This window comes from Narcine bancroftii, chromosome 3 (genome assembly GCF_036971445.1).
Source record: "Narcine bancroftii isolate sNarBan1 chromosome 3, sNarBan1.hap1, whole genome shotgun sequence".
Lineage (NCBI taxonomy): Eukaryota > Metazoa > Chordata > Chondrichthyes > Torpediniformes > Narcinidae > Narcine > Narcine bancroftii.
Window position 1 is genome coordinate 89,432,777 of NC_091471.1, and position 21,171 is coordinate 89,453,947.

The 21,171-nt window shown below is 39.0% G+C and overlaps 1 protein-coding gene across 2 annotated transcripts in view; it reads right to left on the reverse strand.

Annotated features, from left to right (window-relative positions):
- Positions 1 to 21,171, reverse strand: part of trim23 (tripartite motif containing 23) — a 49,053-nt gene that overhangs the window by 20,420 nt on the left and 7,462 nt on the right. For both annotated transcript variants that reach the window (XM_069924511.1, XM_069924510.1), the window contains exons 4-6: positions 8,143 to 8,421; positions 6,708 to 6,890; positions 5,643 to 5,858 (exon numbers count right to left, since the gene is read on the reverse strand). In XM_069924511.1, the coding sequence (XP_069780612.1) occupies positions 5,643 to 5,858; positions 6,708 to 6,890; positions 8,143 to 8,421 (678 nt within the window). The remainder of the gene's footprint in view (positions 1 to 5,642; positions 5,859 to 6,707; positions 6,891 to 8,142; positions 8,422 to 21,171) is intronic.

Consider the following 21,171-nt stretch of genomic DNA (forward strand, 5'->3'; position numbering starts at 1 on the left):
CCCGGGTAACCATTTACCCCCCCCTCCACCCCAACTAGGTAGTCTGCACCCACCATTAGTAGGTGCTGGGAGGCAATGAGGAGACTTTAGAACCATTTTACACCCTCCGCTGTCAATCCCTCCTCTGTACCCTGGGGTTAGTCATTTTACTCCCTCACCAAAGAGCAACAACAGCAAGCATGGTTCGCGGACGGCTCCAGTTGATGGAAAATTGTGAAGCATCAATAGCGAGTAGCAGTACTAAACCCAGGCAGCAGTATAACTCTTAACCCAGGAAGGGGTGGGGAATCCAACCAACTAGCTGAGCTGGCCGCAGTTGCGCTCGCCCTCAGGGAAATGAAGGGGCTGCTTTGCATTTACAGTGATTTGTCGAATGTAGCTAATGGGATGGCAGTCTGGATGGCACGCTGGTATGATATGGGGTGGGAGATCTACAACTGCCCTCTGTGGGTACATCTGGGAGCAGGCTGGGCAGAGGGTGCTTACAGTCCTCCATGTGGATGCCCTCATCAACAGGACCACAGCAAAGGCAATATACAATGTTGCCATGAACCATACAGCACAAATCTGCCTCTACTTCATTGTGATGTCTCCCGTGTCTTGGTAACATTGGCCAACAGAAAAAGTGGTGGACAGAGGCCTTAGGGGTGGCATTAACATAGAATCAGACACGTATGCCAGTAAATAATTGCCCCACATGCTAGCAAGTTAAACTGTAGGGCTGGCTGACACGTTTTCAGTATGGCACAAAAGCGGGCCAAGTCTGTCAAGTAGACTATGACGGACATCTCCCATGCCAAAAGAAAAAGGCCTTCATACTTACTATGGTGGACATCTACTCTGATGTCCTGGTGGTGGTGCCCTGTGAGTAGGCTAACCAGGACAGCCACATATGTGGACTGGAATACCTTTCCTCTATTAACGGAGCACCATGGAACATACAGTCCGATCAGGGCTCACACTTTATGGGGTCTAAGATACAAAATTGGGCAACAGAAGCTGGTATCTCAAGGCTGTTGCACATACCCTACCACCCATAGGTCTAATCGAGACGATGAATGGTTTCCTCAAGCAAAAGCTGCACAGGCTGACACCCCGACCATATGCTCAAGGGATGGCTCAGCGTGCTGCAAGAAGTGCTGGACCATTTAACTCATGCGGTGGGGTGGGGGGCCCTCACGTTCAAGACATTTGGACACATCTGTACATCAGAAAGCAGATAAGGTTGACCTTCAGGACCCTGGGGAGTCTGGTAATATCTGGGTGCAACAGCCACAAAGGGGGAGGTAATTGCTTGGAGTCCAGGAAGTATTCAGAGGGCTGTTTTCCTGGGAGAGATATCTGTAGGGCCTTTCAAACTGCCAATGTAAAATGGGGTTAACTGGGCAATTTGTGCGATTAGCGACCCAGTTACATGACAGTTTGAAAGAGTTAACAGGGTCAACCTGGTCAGAACCCAACCGGGTCCTTGATCTACCTCAGAGGTGGTCAAGGAACCCAATAAAACTTATCCAGGCATCTTCATCCAGCGGTTCGGTGATGTCAGTGATTGAAGCACCACTGCCGCGATCAAGGGGGAGAGTGGTTGCTGCCGAGATCGGAGGTAGAGTGGTGCGCCATGATTGGGGTGGGAGGGGGGCGGAAGAGAGGTCGCTGCCACGGAGGAGAGAGAGGTGTCATTGTGCAATCGGGGGGGGGGGGGGGGAGAGAGGTTATTGCACAATCAGGGGAGAATGGGGGGGCTGCATTATGCTGCTTCTATGAACGCCAATCCGGTTCATGGCGATGACTCAATGAGGGAATGTGGGAGCAATGGCCATCTTCGATACCTGTAATCACCCATGCTACTGGAACCATTCTGGCTCTGGCAGAGCGGTTCCAGGAGTGTGGGGGATTATGGATAAGGAAGTTGGCTATTGCTTCTACGCTCCCACATTGGGCTGTCACTGTGAACCAGAGCAGCGTGGCTGTAATCACCCCCACCAACCATTCACGGCAAGTGGCACATCGCTAAGGTGGGGGGGTGGGGGGGGGGGGGAGGTGGCGACTGACTTGGGGGAGGGGTGGCGACTGACCGGGGGATTGCGTTGCGACTTGAGGGGGGTTGGCGACTGATGGGAGGGGTGGCAGGGAAGTACTACTGATGGCCGGTGGTGGATGGGGGGGTGGGGGGGAGAGCGGAAGACTGACGGCTAATAGTTCCCGTGAGTTCAGGAGTGCGGGTTGGCGATTTAACAGGAAAGTCCGCCTGCGATTTGAAAGGCGCATCCTGCACTCACGACTCAGTAATTGCACCCAGATCCATGGGTGATGAAATTTGAAAGCATCTATTACATTAACAATCTCTCCAAGAGAGAATAAGAAAAATTCCCTCCCACCCATCCTGCGGGGTAAAGACAACTCAACTTTATGGAAGATCACCCTGCAGGCTAGTTCCACTTCAATTTAACAACCTAAAAGCAATCATCACAATAGACTGTTGTGATCCTCATGGTCTTCCAGCCATCTGTAGGCCATTTCATGTCAGGCCTCCGCCTGGAAGTCGGCTACAAGAGCGGATTGAAAACTTAGAACTTACCTTTCAGACACCAGCCCTAAAAGGCTGCTCAAGCATACTATTCATATCCAGAGACACCTTAGTGCCCTCCGGAGCCGATGGAGGCAGGGCGGCTGGTGTTGTAGCGCCACCCATCATAAATAAGCGGCATAGCAATGGCTGTCTTCCCTTCCTATAATCCCCCATACAGTTGGAACCTCTGTGTTTCCCAGAACAGTTCCAGCTGCGTGGGGGATGATGGGTGTGGAAGATGGCCATTGTTCTGCCGGGTTTTGAGCTGCAGAAAGTGGCCCTGAAGGCCAAAGCGGCCCGGTGAGATGCTGGAGTGGGCAGCTGGGCTGTCACAGTCTGCACCAGCCACCCCTGCCCCGATGGCCCTTGCTGCCTGATGGCTCTTGCCAACCGCCTCTGTCTTGAGGGGGTAATGGAGGGAGAGGGGAGAGTGGGAAAATGGGTTGCGGGCTGACAACATCATCAGTCCACCCCTAACCAGCCGCTTGCAGCAGCTGTACATTCATGTGAGGCGGCGGAGCACAACGCTCCACCTATTATCCTTCGCTGAGAGGGATTGTAATCGGCACCTTGGAGCCAGCTACGGTGAATTCAAGAAAGTAAGTCTCCTGCCGTAAGGGCGGAGAACCTCTGCTTTTACAGTCGGGCTTTTTCTTTGCATGAAAGGGCCTACCGTCTCTTGAACAGTGGTTCTCAACCTTTTTCTTTCCACTCACATACCACTTTAGTATTCCCTATGCCATCAGTGCTATGTGATTAGTAAGGGATTGGTTAAGGTGGTATGTGAGTGGGAAGGGAAGGTTGAGAACCATTGCTCTAGACCCAAATGTTACTGAAATATTTTGCTTGAGAAAAATTGTCATTGGCCCATTTCCTTTGGAGTTATGAAACTATGCACATAACGAGTCAATTAGGTACATTTAAAACAGTGGTTTTTAAACTTTTTCTTTCCACCCACATACGCAATCCCTGATTAATCACAGAGCACCTATGGCATAGGGAATACTTAAAAGTGCTATGTGAGTGGAAAGAAAAAGGTTGAGAACCACAGCTCCAGTCTCTCCCTAACAGCTGCTCATTCCTCATGGGGTAGGTGCTTCAAGAATCTTTATTTAAGACCCACTAATTTGACCAATTTACAGTCCTGACTCCTCCTGGCTAAAGATTAAGGGGAATCAACACTGGCAACGTGCTGCACCTATTTAAGGGAACGTGAGCAGGAATGCCATCCAGATATCAGCTCAGAAAAACAGGGCACTCCAAGAATATCGGTACACCTGGATGAATGCCTGCCAGCTTGTCCCTTGCCTCACAATGGGATAGTACAGTGATGGGCATCTTGGCTCTGTGCCAAGGGAGCACCCAAATGTGAAGCCAAGGTGCGGGAAGAGAGGGTTTTGGCACGTTATGCATGACTTTGCACTACCTGTTCACAGATGTTGGAGACATTGGTGGTAAAGGTCCACATATATGCCAGCTAAACCAGCATGCGAGTCAGCGAGCAGACAATTTTCTTTCGCAACCCTTCCTCTCTCACACTGTGGAGCAGTTACCACAGCACCCTGCTCCATCGGCAACACGATGACTCTGTTTGGTTGGGGGGAGGGGGGAATGGGAGTAAACAGGTGAGGCATTGCCAATTAGTTTGATAATGTGCCTTGACCCTCATGCGGATGGCACACGTGAATATATCAAATCCAGAGTTATTACATTTCATTAAGATTTTTTAGTTTTGTAGTTTAGAAACCCTTTAGTAATTGTGTTTATAAGTAATTGGCAAGTGATGCAACTTCCAAGGGATGCAATATTATATGTAGATTGTGGAGGATCACGTGATGTCCCTGCCTGGAACCTAGTCGGAGGTCACATCACCTGCCAATCAAAGTTGGACTCCAGCCACCCATTAGTGCACACCTTACCGTTGGCTCATTTGAATGATGCAATGTCATCAGTGGCCAGATGCCCAGCTCAACACGTATGACAGTTCTCCCTCTCTGCTCTTTGGTCCTGACTATGAATGCTGCTCTATGTTAAGTCGCTTAACTATGGTAAGTGTGCACTACACTTAGAGCGAGACCATAGTATTGTTCGGCAGTACTTAGCTTTGAGCCGCTCTCCCCCCCACCCCAGTTGGTTCAGGGAACCAGGAGTGAGCGTTTCAGTCTCTGTCTTGTTAGAGTGTACACATGCAGAAGAGTGTGGTAGGGTAAGCAGCAGTGGTATTGAGGACCCTTGTGCCCAATGTGCCTGCTTACACCATTTATAGTTTCTTGTACTGTGTAGAAGATAGGTGGCCACTGGTATTGGAGTTCAACCTGGATCCGATGTGAATCCCTGTATAGCTATTAAGTACTGTCTTCCCCTGTTTGATTCCTGTATGTGCAATAAAATTACCTCTGATTGTGATGCTTGTGTCCAGACTAGTCTCTCTGCAAACCCACCGAACCTGATACTATTCCCAATACAACAATTGCAATAAAAACATACATTACAGTAATAATTACATTTGAAAAAATATTTTTATTTGACTGCTAACGGTTCTAACCATCTGGAGACCACGAAGACCTTTGAAGAAGACCGCAGAGCCCACCTCACTGATAAAAAATCAAAGGAGGAAAAACCCAACACCCAACCCAACCAACCAATTTTCCCTTGCAACCACTGCAACCGTGCCTGCCTGTCCCATATCAGACGTCAGTCACCAACGACCCTGCAGCAGACGTGGACATACCCCTCCATAAATCTTCGTCTGCGAAGCCAAGCCAAAGAAAGAAAGAGAAAGACCTCATGCTTTAATACATTTTCTCTTTCAATATGTACAATTTTCATTGTTGGCATTAAACTAGTTAGTTAAGGGTTCAGAAACAGCATGACTTGGGTTTATGTCCACTATTCCACTGGAAAGGATGCTCAGGAAACAACTGAAACATATCTTTTTGTTTAAAAAAGTGAGCTGATTTTCCCCCAAGAGAAATGCTGTATTACAATGTTTCAGTCAATGGAAATCTTGTTGAAATTTTGAATCGTTTTGGATAAGTTACACAAAATGTTGTTTCAAAGCTTTACCACCTACCTGTTGAAGTGTTTTTTCACAGTGCAGACAAGCTGTTGAAACTTGAGACAGTAGGATTGTCATGTCCTCTTGTTGTTGCCTTAGCCATATCAATTTCTCTCGCACATGCGCATCAACTACACTCAATGCCATTTCCTCCTGTCGACACAGTGTTTCATGCAACTCTGCAAAGTATGCACGAACACAGGACCGTGCATTCTCAGCTGTGCCTGGAACCTACAAAAGGCAAATAGGTTACACCAGCATTGAATCGCTTACTCAGAATAGAAGCTTTAAAGAGTCTAAAATGGGACTTGCTCATTATAAAAATTCTTGTTGGCAAATATGAATTGGCAAATTGACAAATATGAATTTGAGGCAGCAAGAGAACTTGACTCCATTAAATTGCTTCTCTATTTAGTCAGAGAAATGCAATTAATGTTCTATTATTCTCTCTTCGCCTCATCACCAATTTTTGCATAATTTCCCAACCCAAGTATGACATTTTATTTAAACAAATTTCCCTTGATTAAGAATGACTCTAGGGAGCCTTGAGATAATAATGGTAGAAATTTTTAAATGCAGCACAGCAAAGAATTCACCACTTTGACAAAATAATCTATTTAATTCTGTAATATATTGTGTTTATTTTGCTGAAGAGTCAATATAGTTAACTCAATCCAAATATTACCAATGAATGAGGACCAAAAAAATCCAGAGTCAATAAAACAAATACCAAATTTTCAGAATAAATAACATAACATTAGCTGACAATCAAGGAAAGGTTGGATAGGTATATGGACGGGAGAGGAGTGGAGGGTTATGGGCCGAATGCAGGTCAGTGGGACTAGGTGGGAGAAGATGTTCATCACAGACTAGTAAGGCCAAACTGGCCTGTTTCTGTGATGTCGATGACTATATGATTATAATAAAGATAACAGAATGTAAAACTAATTAATGATGCTATAATTAATCAATCAAAATATTTATGAATATGATAATGAGACTATTCTGAACAAAAGAAAAGTAGTATCATAACAAATTATAGGCAGAAATTCCAAAGACCTTCCAAGGAGCATGACTTACATGTTCTGTGTGAGCCATTCCAATTCTGTTCTCTATTATATGTTCTCCTCCTTCAACTTTCTGAATAATTCCACCTAGTTTTCTAGAATAGTCAGAGATTTCCTCTGTAAAAGAGCGAATGCAGTGTGCCATATCCAAAATTGATGCACGGATTTGATCTGCTTCAGTTTCTAAGAGTGTATTCTGTGATTAAAAAATACTTTTACAATGTGGATAACATCAAAGATCATGCTACTGTACAATTGAATACTTAAGGCCTTAACTACGAAGACTATTGAGAAACTTTTCAAATTTCTACTTTCTGAGCAGTTTCTCCAAAATGCCACCAATAATCACTTTTCAATCAAGTAGGAAGCCAAATGATGTATTTTTCCCCCTCTGGATTATTTGCTTTTAACCCATTTCAAGTTGGTGCAGGAGCAAGAGTTGGGTTAACTTACCCAGATACCCACTTCCCAATAAAATGTAATAGCCAAAATGAGATTTCTACAGTTATACTTAATTCTTTTTTTCTCAAATGATGTACACACCATTCCTGAAATTAATCTGGTGACTCTGCAATGCACATACATCCTCTTTTTGGAAAGGAGATGAAAATTGTGTGCTATATTTGAGATATAGTCTCACCATTGAATAGTATGGGCTCATTATTATTGTACTCAATTTCTCCACTAATAAATGGCAAAATACCGCGGACCCTCTTAACTGCCCCCTGTGAATGCAGATCATCTTTCAGTGATTTGCATAAGGACATCCAGGTTCATATAAACATCAAACCACCCATATAGGCTGTTCTGCATTTTCAAGGCCAGCGATTGAGGGTTTACAAATGCTAATTTATATGCGATTGTGGGAAACAGGGAAGCCTGAAGTAAAGTGATAAAAATAATTACTAGGAGAATAGGAAAAGTTTAAAATTAGCTATTGTAATTGGGTGGGGTTCAGTGTTTTATTGGCAGGCTTGCTTGATAGGTGGAAAGAGAGTCCTTCAAGATAAATGGTAATGAATATCATCATCATTTACAATACAAGAAGCCATTTATTTCCACAGTATTTGCAAATAGCATTTAATTATCCAGTGATGCTCTCTACTGCAGATGGAATGTCTGCAGTAAAGAGCATTTTATTCATTAAGAAGTTTTCACCAGTACTTGACACAAATTATGGCCAATTATTTTTTGATGAAGAGGGTAAAACATGCAAATAGGCATTTTTACACCACAATAGTGATAACTTGAAAAGAAAGAAATAGCTGAGCTTCTCTCACACTGGATTGTTAACAAAATGAGCCCTTTTAACCCATACATCCTGTACAAAAACTAATATTAAATTAAGAATCAATTTATTGCTTTAACTTAATTTTGTTTTATGTTGGCAAGGCTTAACAAAATTAAAGTTCTAGAACATTTCCTTACCATATTAAAATTATAAATACCTTATGTCCTTGATGCTTTGCATATTCCTTACACACACAGCACATTAAGGGACTTGATTGACATCCTTCCTCTAAACAAACAAATTCGATTACATGCACCTGGTGTTGAGAGCACATGGTTTTCTCATGTGGTTTGTCAGCCAGAGGTACTCGTCGATGTTTGGCCAACGTCCGTGTAGAGTGTGTTAATTGGGAGCAGTCTGCACAAAGATGAGTTGCACACACAGTACAATACATGGACGCATCGTGGTTTTCATCTTCGTCACAGCGGATAATACGCTTCATAAATATTTAAACACAAAAAGTAGACTGTTAACTTGTATATAGCCAAGTAGTTTGTTTCCTATCTATTTCTAACTGGTTTTCTATGCAAACTACATGAGGAAAATGGGTATATCAGTAACACATAATCATTTCAGTTATATCATAAAGCTGAATAATCAACTCCCAGGTTGTGATTTTTGATCAATTATAAATGAATTCCCACCATCTGTTTGTTGTTGTGGTAAAATGTATTCTTTTATTCCCCCCACCATTGAGATCCTGCTCTAGTTGTAGGGGATTTCATAGTTCAGGGGACAGATAAGTGGTTCTGTAGAAGAGACCGAATATCCCAGATAGTATGTTGCCTCCCTGGTTTGGAGAAAATTAAATACAACATTAAAGAGATCAAGATTGAATTTGACAAGATATGGAGCCCATTCATGGACTATTATCACAATTTGAATACATCGGCGGGAATGCTCTGGTGGTTTCTTGTCCGATGTCCAGGCGTCAAGACTCGATTTTTACATATTATTTGCTGGTGACTGATTTGTGGGAGGGATAGGATTAGAATGGGGAGGGGGCTTCTTTATTTTCCATTATAAGTAGATTTGTTCAATTAGATAACCAGCAATGAATATGCCATAACATTAAAATATGAGGTGGTTTTTAATGAGAGAATTTCTACTTTATTCAAGCATTGTATACAAGAGATTGCATTATATAAAAGTTATGTAACTAATATGTAGACAATATATAACATGTAATATTTCTCTCTACTAAATCAATAAAAAAATGAAAAAGAAAAGGTTGTGAGTCACATGATGCTGAGGAGGGAGAAAGTGGGAAAAAACTGAGCTTCAGGAAAAACAGTGAAACTAAGGGAAAAACAGCCAAAAAAGACTTTAGAACTTAAAAACAAAAAGTATTAGAAGAAATAGAGAAACACCACAGCAATGGGAAAGGACAAAAAGACTTTAGTACCCCGCGAGGATCAAGAACAGTGGCCTTGTGGCGGGGAAGATGGCGGAGCCTGCCCAACGTATCCTGAGAGTCGCGACCCACCCAACTGGTGGATGGGGCACCTGGATCGCCTGTCCAAGACCCCAAAAGCACCAGACCATGTACACTGACGGGATGGGGAGAGGAGAGGAGGCAATGCTGGCGCTGCAGGGAGAGCCCCGCGTGCGGAAGGAGAGAAGGGTTGAAAGCAATATCGGCATCGGGGCGAAGGGAGTCATGGGATATAACAATCCAGAAGACCAAGAAGAATAAGGAAAAGGCACACCTTTTGCGGAGTGGGGCGAACCTTGTGGACAGTGGTGGGGATGTAGCGGCATTGCTGGTGACTTCGAACCAGTGGTGGAGGCTTGCGAAGCAGCAGCACGGGAATGTGGAAGAGGAGGATAACCTGACACCACTGACAGAGAAGAAAAGCAGGACTGAGAGAAAGAGAGGGTCTAGAACCTTTCACGAAGGATATTAAAGGAATGATGGAAGCTGTGGTGGAGGCTTCTGAAATAAATTTTTTAAGATTTATCAAAGGAAATGGGAGAAATTAAGAGAACTGTGGGAGAATTATCAGGGAGGGTGGTCATGGTAGAAGAAAGGGTTGAAAGGGTGGAAGATAACATGGAAAGTGATAGAGATGCCTTGGTAATGGAGAAAGAAAAAATATGGGAAAGATTAGATGTACTAGAAAATTTAAGCAAAAGAAATAATATAAAAATAGTAGGGGTAAAATAGTTGGTAGAATGAAGAGACCCATTAACATTTTTTAGGAATTGGATCCTGAAGATATTGGGAAAAGAGAGAATGGTGGGGGGGGGGGGGGGGGTGGAACCTTCAGATAGAAGGGGCTCATTGATCCCCTCTTGCAAAACCAGGTCCAGGTTAGAGACTTCATTCTGTCTTGATTAAGCTTACGAAATATAAAGACAGAGAAAATATCAATGGTGCAGCAGCTACAGGGACTACACAGAAGGGTGGCCCTCCAAAATTTGAAGGGAGTAAAATCCTCATTTACCCAGACTATGGTGCTTTTACAAAAATGCAAACTGTTTGACTAAGTTGAAAAAAAAGCCCCAAAGAAACAAAAAAATTGGGTAAACCTTATTATACCCAGCAACCCTGAAAGTATTTTTATCTAGGGTAGAAGGAAATTATTTACGGAGGCCTAAAAGGCATTAAAATATGTAAATATTTTGACTTCCGCCCCCAAAAACCCCTAAGGGAGAAAGAGAAAGAATTAAAGGAAAATTATCTTGTAAATAATTAACTGTAAATTACATTATTTATAGATTATTCACAAGATAATTTTCCTTTAATTCTACAAAAATAAGTACAGTACTACACTTAGTCTATCAAAAATATTTATTTTATAAAAAGAAAAAAAAATTGACTGAGAGGGTGGTGAGGGTAGAACATGGGTGCAATGTGCACTCTCCAAGATGAGAAGGGAGGTGGAACTAAAAGTTTCAGGCTGTCGCTGGAAGGAAAGGAAGAATAGGGGCTGGGGGTGGAAAAGATGTATAAATATGTTATTTGTTTGTTTGCTTTTTACCTCTTGTTTTAGTTTTCCAGGATTATTTTGAATGTGGTCGGCAGAGCCAATAGAATGAACTTCATGGATTGGAGGATGGAAAAATGTTCTGGGGGAGAGATAAAGGGATGGAATCTAGAGAAAAGTACTGGGGCAATGGAGGAACCAGTTAAGTTCTCGTGCTTCAAAGTCAATGGCTTAAATGGACAGTGAAGAGGAAGCGAGTCGTGACAATGTTTTTTAAAAAAAAAATGCAGGTGGATGTGGCCTTTTTACAAGAGACCCATCTTATAAGCAACGAGCATCAAAAGACTAGGGCAGTGGCCATTTTAATAGGGAAAAATGTTCCAGTAAGGGTGGAAGACACAGTCATGGACCCAGCAGGAAGATTCATAATGGTACATTGTCTTTTTTTTAAATTTATTTAATACCACTTGACAAACATATCACAATATTTCAAATTAATCCAATACATGTTGTATTTTATTTAAAAAAGTAAAAAAAAACAAGAAAAATCTCCTCTAAATCCCATCCACTCCATTCCCCCCCCCCCACAACCTAAAAAAAAGGAAAAAGAAAAAGAAATAGGTAAAGAAAACACAGGAGCATTTAACTTTCCAATATTTTTAAACTTGTGTACATATTCATACAGACCCATAAGATAAAGGAAATGTTTGAGATTCATTTAAATTTTAAAAGCAACAGTTTGTAAATATGGGCTCCATATTTCACATAAATATATTTATCTCTCAAATTGTAAGTAATTTTCTCAAGTGGCATTCAACTCTGAACTTCTGCATGTCACCTGTCCATTCCCAAATCAATATCCAACTTCCAAGTTATAGCAATACATTTACAAGCTATTGCCAAATCCATTTGAATGAATTTTACTTGATACATATTCAATTTTAATTTAGGTTTAATTCCTCTAACATCTCTCAGTAAAAATAACATTGGATCCTGTGGGAAACTTACTCCAGTTATTCAATCTAATAAATTTTACCCAAATCAAGCCAAAAAGGTTTAATTATGGAACATTGCTAATTCGAATGCAAAAAAGTACAAACTTAATTAATATTATATAACTTTTGTGTTGTTAAATATAACTGATGAATAAAGTTATATTGACCTAACCAATATCACATTTATTGTGCTTTTAATACCCTCTCTACATATCCAAATACATTTATGTTCATCTATTTGTTTATTTAAATCTTCCCATTTATGTCTTGATCTATGAATTCCTTCTTTTCAAGCCTTCTTTTGTAATAATTTATACATTTCTGAAATAATTTCTTTACATCCTTATTACTTAATAATAATTCTACTCTATCTCATGGTACACTGTCAAATATATTCGGAACCTTGGACACTAATGAATACATGCACCCCCAATTTTGATGATGAAAACTTTATCCAAAACATCTTTTTACACTTGGCAGAAGGGCAGGAAAATGTCTTAATTGGAGGAGATTTTAATTTTTGCTTGGATCCGACACTAGACAAATCTGCGAAAAAAATGACAAGAGCCAGGGCAGCAAAAAAAAAAACAACTCTAGCCCTTGTGAAAGAATTAAATCCGGTGGATGCTTGGAGATGTTGGCATCCACGGGAGAGGGATTACTCCTCCTACTCGAAAAAACTATGATTCTTACACCAGAATTGTCTTGTTTCTAGCCTCGGCCCAGCTAAAGGGCAGATTTGTAGAAATTGAGTACACGGCAAAGCTATTATTAGATCATTCACCTTTGACTTTAACTATTGTCATGCCAGACAAACAAGCTACGGTGTACAGTTGGCACCTCAACCCATTGCTATTTAAAAAGCCAGAATTTTCTAGTTTCATTAGAGCTCAAAGAGAAATATTTTGTGAGGCAAACTGTACTTTTTTTTCAAACTTTATTTAAAAGATAATAAAAACATAACATACAGTTTAGAAAGAAGCAAAGAAAAAGATTTTGCATTAACACCCATCCCACCCTCCCACCTCTACAGTCAACTCCCTTAAGGGGAGCAAAAACAATATATAGATTATATATATAAAAAGAAAATATTATAAATGTTAATAACATTTCAAAGTATATCTAAATAAATATATTTCAAATACCTTACTAACAAAAGAAGAATTATCATGTAAATTATAAGTAATTTTTTCCATAATACATGCTTTCAATTCATTATGCCAACATGATATATTAATCTCAGTATCATCTTTCCAAGTACTAGCAACACATTTATGCCCGATTGATAACACCAAACATACAAAAGCAATTTGAATTTTATCCAATCCCATTCCCCTTAACGAATAAAAATTTCCCAACAAAAAAATCGTTGGATCTAACGGTAATATAAAATTATACAATTTCTCAAAAACTACTTTTATTCCTTGCCAAAATGATTGCACTTTAATGCAAGTCCAAACAGCATGTAGAAAAATTCCAATGCATGAGCCATATCCAAAACAAGAATCTGAATTACTAAACCCATATTTTTTTTAAAACTTTTCCATGGTCAAATATAATTGATGTAAAAAATTATAATTTTTAATTTTTATAAGATATTCCATATCTTACATTAGTCAATTTAATTACATTGTCCTGACACATTTTCGCCCAATCATCTTCATAAAAAATAAATACTAAATCACTTTCCCATTCAAGTTTAGATTTCTCCCAATCTGTCTATCCATATTATCTTGTAACAAATTTTACATAACTGAAACATGACCCTTTTTCGGTATAGAGGAAATCAAAGATTCAAATCTCGACAAAGTAGGTAAAATCATCTCTCTACCATAATTATCTTTTATCAAAGCTCTAAGTTGATAATACGCAAATAAAGAATTTACAGGTATATCAAATCTTTCTCTCAATTAATTAAAAGAAAGAAATTGCCCCTCTACAAAACAATCTTGTATTGTCTTTATACCCTTAGAATCCCAAATCTTTAAATGATTATTAAACATTGAAAAAGGAAGAAGCTGATTATTATACAATGGAGTTAAAATTGATCTTTCGACCCTAACACCCTGTTTTTTTTAACCAAATCTTTAACAAATGTTTCAATATTGGCATATCATATTGCTGTAACAAAATCATATTCCAATGAAATAGAAATTCATGTATTTCAACCCTAAAAATACACGCCATCTCCACTTTAGCCCAGCTGGGAGGCTGATATAAATTCATCAATCTACTAATAAACTTCAACTGGGCCACTTCATAATAGTTTTGAAAATGTGGTAATTGTAGTCTGCCCAATGTATACTTCCATGTAAGTCTAGCAACGCCACTCGAGCTAATTTACCATTCCATAAAAACTCTCGCACTACTTTATTCAAATCTTGAAAAAAGCCCTTAGAAAGCAAAAAAGATAGTGACTAAAATAAATATTGAATTCAAAGAAAAATATTCATTTTAATACATTTAACCTGACCAATTAAAGTTAATGGAAGATCTTTCCACTTAATCAAATCTGCTTTAATCTGTCTTAATATAGGTACATAATTTAATTGATATAATGATTGATAATTCATATCCATAAATGTACCTAAATATTTAATTTTACTTGTCCACCTTAATTTTGTAATTGTTTTAAATTCAGAATAATCTCCCACTCCAACTGGTAAAATTTAACTTTTATCCCAATTAACTTTATATACAGATAATTCTCCAAATTTCAACAAACACTCTTGCAATTGTTTCAAAGACTATTCCGGTTCCGTCAAGTATACCAACATATCGTCCACAAATAAATTAATTTTATATTCTTCATTCTTAACCCTCATCCCTCTAATTTCTTCATTTTGTCTCATTGCCTGAGCTAATGGTTCAATAACCAATGCAAATAAAGCTGGTGATAATGGGCAGCCCTGTCGAGTTGAACGAGTCAATTTAAATGGTGAAGAAATCTGTCCATTTGTCACCACCCTAGCAATCGGGTTTGTATATAAAGCTTTAACCCAATGAAAGGGCCAAATTTAAATTTCTCTAATACTTTAAATAAAAAATCCCACTCAACCCTATCAAAAGCTTTTTCTGCATCTAATGCAACCACCATAGAATGGTTAGGTTGCTTTCGATATGTGTTGACCAAAGTAATTAATCAAAATATATTGTCTGATGCATTTCTATTCTTAATAAAACCTGTTTGATCAATATATACCAAATTAGGTAAATATTTAGCAAGTCTATTAGCTAATACTTTCACTATAATTTTATGATCTACATTTAATAAAGAAATAGGTCTATATGAAGACACTTTTAATGGATCTCTATCTTTTTTTGGAATGACAGTTATTAAAGCACTTAAACATGATTCTGGTCACTTCTGATCTTCAGTATCTTGATTCAACACTTCTCCAAATACATTAGAGAAATCATCATAAAAAAATTTATAAAATTCCACAGGGAATCCATAATCCCCTGGGGACTTTCCATGAGGCATTTCCTGAATACCTTCCTTAATTTCAAAATCCATAAATGAAGATTTCAATTCCTGAACCTCATTTCCATCTAATACTTTAAATTAGATAAGTAAGAGTCAATAGAACCATTATCCTGTTTCCCCTCAGAAGTATATAATTTTAAATATAATGAATAAAACTGGTCATTAATTTCCTGAGGTTTGTAAGTAATTTTTGAATTCTTCTTAACAGCATTAATAATCTGAGATGTCTGTTCAGCTTTCAATTGCCAAGGAAGTACCTCATGAGCTCTTTCCCCCAACTCATAATAACGTTGTTTAGATCGATTAATTAAGTGCTCAAACTGATAAGTTTGTAAAGTATTATAACGTAATTTCAACCTCATTAATGAACTTTTTTATCTTCTGTTACATCTTTCTGAAAATCTCTCTAACTCAGCAATCTTATTTTCTAACTCTAAACTTTCTGCCATATATTGTTTCTTAACTTTCGTAGAATAAATAATAATCTTCCCCCTCAGATAAGGTTTTAAAGCATCCCATATTACAAAATGACTATCCACAGAATTAACATTCTCGGTCAAAAATAAAGAGATATGTCCTTTAACAAAAGTAACAAACTCTGTTTTTTTCATTAACATTGCATTAAACCTCCATTTCAATGACGGACGTACTAGCTCCGAACTTTCACAAGAAAAAAGTAATAATGAATGATCTGATATAACTCTACTTTAATATTCAGCTCTTAATACTCTACCTTGTAAATGTGCTGATACCAAAAATAAATCAATTCTAGAAAACGAATCATGTCGTGAAGAATAAAAAGAAAAATCTCTCTCTGTAGGATTAACTTTTCTCCAAATATCCACCAAATTTAAATCTTTCATTAACACATTAATTTGTTGCCATCTTTGATTTCTATCCAATAAAGGGTCCAAAACACAATTAAAATCACCACCAACTAAGACATTTTCATTAGCTTGAGTTAACAATAGAAAAGCTTCTGAAATAAACTGCTTATCATCTATATTAGGGGCATAAAGATTCAGCAAAGTCCAAGATTCAGCACAAATTTTACAGTTCACTCTTAATACTCTGCCAGCATACCCCTCTGAAGATTCCAATGGTAAATTTTTATGAATCAAAATCACTACTCCTCTTGCCTGAGAATTAAAAGAAGAAAAAACATGACCAACCCAATCTCTTTTCAATTTCAAATGTTCTTTTTCAGTCAAATGTGTTTCTTGTAAAAAAGCAATATCAATTTTCATTTTTTTTATATATAAGCCAATATTCTCTTTCTCTTAATTGGATTATTTAATCCCTGAACATTAAAAGTCACAAAATTCAATTTAGACATCTTCTTTAACTACTAATATATTTAAACACTATAAAATAATGCTCCCTATAATTCTTCCAAAAAATCCCCAGAAAAATACAAAAAAAACTTTCAAAGTTTTCAGTGTCATCCACACCCCCCCCCCCCCCCACCAGCCAGATAGATATTTATGATTTAATCAAACACTCTAAAATATAGTCCATATATTCAGCCCAATGATTTCATGCCCAACGACTGCTCCGGATCTTCAACATCAAAAAGACTTTGTGTCAACTCTTCTTTCTTTCCATTCCCATGTCCATTTCCCCTCCTCTTAGGAGACAACGGAGGAGAACACCCATTTCTTCGCAATTCCGGCAAAGAATTAGCAAAAACCAAAGCATCATGATCATTCTCAAAGAATTGAGTTTGAAAATTTCGATAAAAAACCTTCAAAATTGCAGGAGCAAACTTGTAGCCTGTTCGCCACAAAATATCTTTGGCCGTATTAAATTTTCGTCGTCTTCTAATAATCTCTTGGCTCAAATCGGCATAAAAGAACACTCTGTTATTTTGAACCATTAATGGAGACTGATTCTGCCGGGCTTTCTGTATTGCCATAGGTAAAATCACTTCTCTATCTTGGTATTTTAAACAACGAACCAAGATTGCTCTTGGTGTTTGTCCTGGAAGTGGTTTTCTTCTCAGAGCTCTGTGAGCCCTATCCAGTTCCAAGCCTTCAGGAAAAAGCTCTTTACCCAGCACCTCTTGGTGTTAAATTTTTTAATAGGATCAGAACTTTCAATGTCCTCTGGAAGACCAACTATTTTCACATTATTCCTTTGGCTTTGATTTTCCAACGAATCAATCTTCTTCATTAAATCACTTTTTTGAATCCCCCAATCTATAAAAGACCCTTCCACTTTTTCTCTATTACGTTCTACCTGATTTTGACACTCAGAAAAGGCTGTTTCAATTTTCTTAAAATTATCTTGCACAGTATCCACTGTTTTTATAGATCTATTAGTATCACTCTTAACTACAGTCATTTCCTGTTTCAGTTGACATTTCATCACACAGGGTATTCATTTTTATTTTCATCTCCATAAATCCTTGATTCACCTGGGTTGATATTTGTTTTGACATATTGTACATTTGACAAGCAATCCCTTCCAAAATAGTAAACAGTGAATCAATTCCAGATTCCACCTCCACTTTTGGAGGTCTACCTCCTTTAACTAAAGGCTCCTCCTCCTTGTCAAATTCCAATAAGTTCCTCTTCTTCCTCAGTCATCGTAGGTCCTTTGGCTGAACGGCTGCGTGTCTGGACACCCGACGCCGGTACTTTGGCTCTCCCACACCCCATACTTTATCCAGCAATTCTCGGACCCAGGATGCCCCACACAGGCCAGGCAAAGCCTTTGGACATGCAGGAGCGTCCTCCAACGCTACACTGCATACCACTGGGCCGCCCAGCGAGGTTGCGGGTCCCCTTGTTGGCCGAGCCACCCGCGTGCATGGCTTCATGTGAACGCGGGTCGACAATGGCCAAGCTCATCGACGTGTTGGCGCCATCTTGCGGAGGCAGGATCGGCACCGGAGTCAAACTCGAACGGGCTGGAGTCCTCTGAGGCTTGGAGACTCCCAACGACGACTCCTTGGATTCAGCTATACAGGTAGGCCTCAATTCTTCTGCACTTTTGTATGGTAATTTTTTCTGAAGTTGAGGTTTAAATTTTTTCACATTAGGTGCCATCATAAATCACTGTTATTTAAACAACTGTAAATATTATTCTTAACCACTTTTATGCTTTTTCAAAACTGGGTATTTAGTGATCCAGCTGGGGAAAGGTGGAATACACGTCTTTCTTCTACGCAATCTTGCCATGCCCCGCAAACTGTACCTCCACTGCCAATAAATTTCTTTAATGGGATACATTAAAAGTGCATCTGAGAGGACAAATAATTGGATACAGTAAAGGCATTAAAAAAAGTGTATATGAGGGAAATCAATGAATTGGAACAGGAGATAATCATTTGCAAAAGGTTTATCAAAAATCTGGTTCTGAAAAAGAATATAGAACACTAATAAAGAAAAAGCTCAAGTACAATACCATGCAAACATATAAAATGGAAAAAGCAATATTGACATCTCCAAAGATACTACGAGCTGGGGGGAAAGAGCCCATAAGGTATTGTCTTGGCAGTTGAGGGCAGAGGAAACTGCAAAGACAATTAATGCAATCCAAAAAGAGGCAGACAGAATCTCTTATAAACCAAAAGAAATAAATTAAGCATTTAGGAAATTATATAAATCTGAATCAATGGGTGATTTTGATAAAATCTGTCTAATTTGGAACTATCAAATGTCGAGCCCAAGGAGCGAAAAGGATTAGATCTCCCTTCTCCAAGAAAGAAATAGTAAAAGCACTGACCTCGCTACAGACCAATACATTTCCAGGAGAGGATGGGTTACCCCCCAGAATTCTACACAAAATTTAAGAACCTGTTGACACCACTGTTCATGGACATGGTGGAACATGTGGCTGAGACCCATACTCTTCTGGAAACTTTTTCAATTGCAATAATTACAGTAATTCTCAAAAAGGTTAAGGACCCACTAAAGCCTTCTTCCTAGAGACCAATCTCATTTCTGAACACGGATTATAAAATAATATCCAAGGATTTGGCAAAGAGATTGGCTTGATATTTGCCCAAACTACTAAATCCAGATAAGGTGGGGTTCGTGCAGAAAAGACAATTGGCAGACAACATAAGTAGGCTACTTAGTATAATACATCTGGCAAAGTCAAGAGCAGATCAAAGTATAGCTGTGGCACTGGACGCAGAAAAAACCTTTGATAGATTAGAGTGGGACTTCTTGATTAAAGTGTTGGAAAAATTTGGGTTGGGACAGTCATTCATAAATTGGGTCAAGGCATTATACCCTAAGGCCAAAGTTGTTATGAACAGGCAAATATCCTCAGCTTTGACTCTGACCAGGTCTAGCAGACAGAGCTGTCTGCTGTCCCCGGCTCTATTCATATTAGCCATTGAACCATTAGTGGAATCCATTCACTGGGATCCAGGCATTAAGGGATTTAGAGTGGGCCAGTAAGTATACAAAAATCAACAATATATTTGACAGAGCCAGTAGAGCCATTGGCCAGGTTACAGACCATACTGGAGGATTATGGTAAAATCTCAAGATACAAAATCAATTATGATAAGAGTGAAATAATGCCACTATCAAAAGGGGAATATGAGGAATATCAACAAGAGTAAATTCAAATGACCACAAAAGGAGATTAAGTTTTTAGAGATAAGGGTGGACAAAAATCTACAAAATGTATTTAAACTGAATTATCTCCCCCTGCTTTGGAAGATTGAGGAGGACCTACACAAATGGACAAACCTGCCCATAATTTTGGTGGACAGGGTCAACTGCATTACAATGAACATGATGCAAAAGATACAAATACCTTTTTCAATCTTTGCCTATGCCATTGCACCAGAGTTTCTTTAAGACACTTAATGGATGAGTCAGACCATTTCTTTGAACAAATAAGGTAGCCAGAGTCTCAATGGAGAAAGTGACTTGGGATTACAGTCTGGGAAGAATGAGACTCCTTGACTTCAAAATAATACTATTAGGCAACCCAGTCGAGATTTATCACATAATTCTTTGAGGAAGATGGTATACCCTCCTGGGCACAAATTGGTCTACACACAGTAGGGAAGAAGATAGCAGGAGAAATTATATATAAATGAGATACTAAATTAATAACCCATAAAACAGACAGCCCTATATTAAAGCATATAATTCAAACTTGACAAAAGATAAATCAGGGTTGTCCTCCAAAATGCCCCTAACCTAGAATAAAATAATTCTTATGACCGTGGGTAATAAGATCCTGGATACCTGGTGCCAGAAAGGGATCAGGTGTATCGAGGACTGTTATGAGAATGAGAAGCTCATGTCATTCGAGCAATTAAATAATAAATATGATTTATCAAATAAGATCTTCTTCTTCTATCTTCAATTAAGATCTTTTTTGAGGGACAAGTTAGGCCAACGATGGAAACTCTATTTTTAAAGAGGATCACACGCAAATTCACCTCTGCTATGTATCTCCTGTTTCAAGGCGAGAGCTCGAAACCGGATCTCCATAAATTGAGGCAAAGATAGGAGTCAGATTTAGGAACAATTCCTGAACAATGCTGGTCCGACTTCTGTCAGGACAGCATAACAGCAGTTATTAACATCAGATTGGTGCAATACAATTTCTTGAATCAGCTATACCATGCACCACAATAATTGGATAAAGTTAAAACAGAAATTTCAGAATTGTGTTTTAGATGTGGCTGAGAGACAGGAATCTTTCTGAATTCAATCTGGCTATGCCCCAAAGTGAGAGCCTTATGGGTAGAATTGGGGGACATTTTGGAAAAATTACAGGGTGAAGTATCCACAGAATCC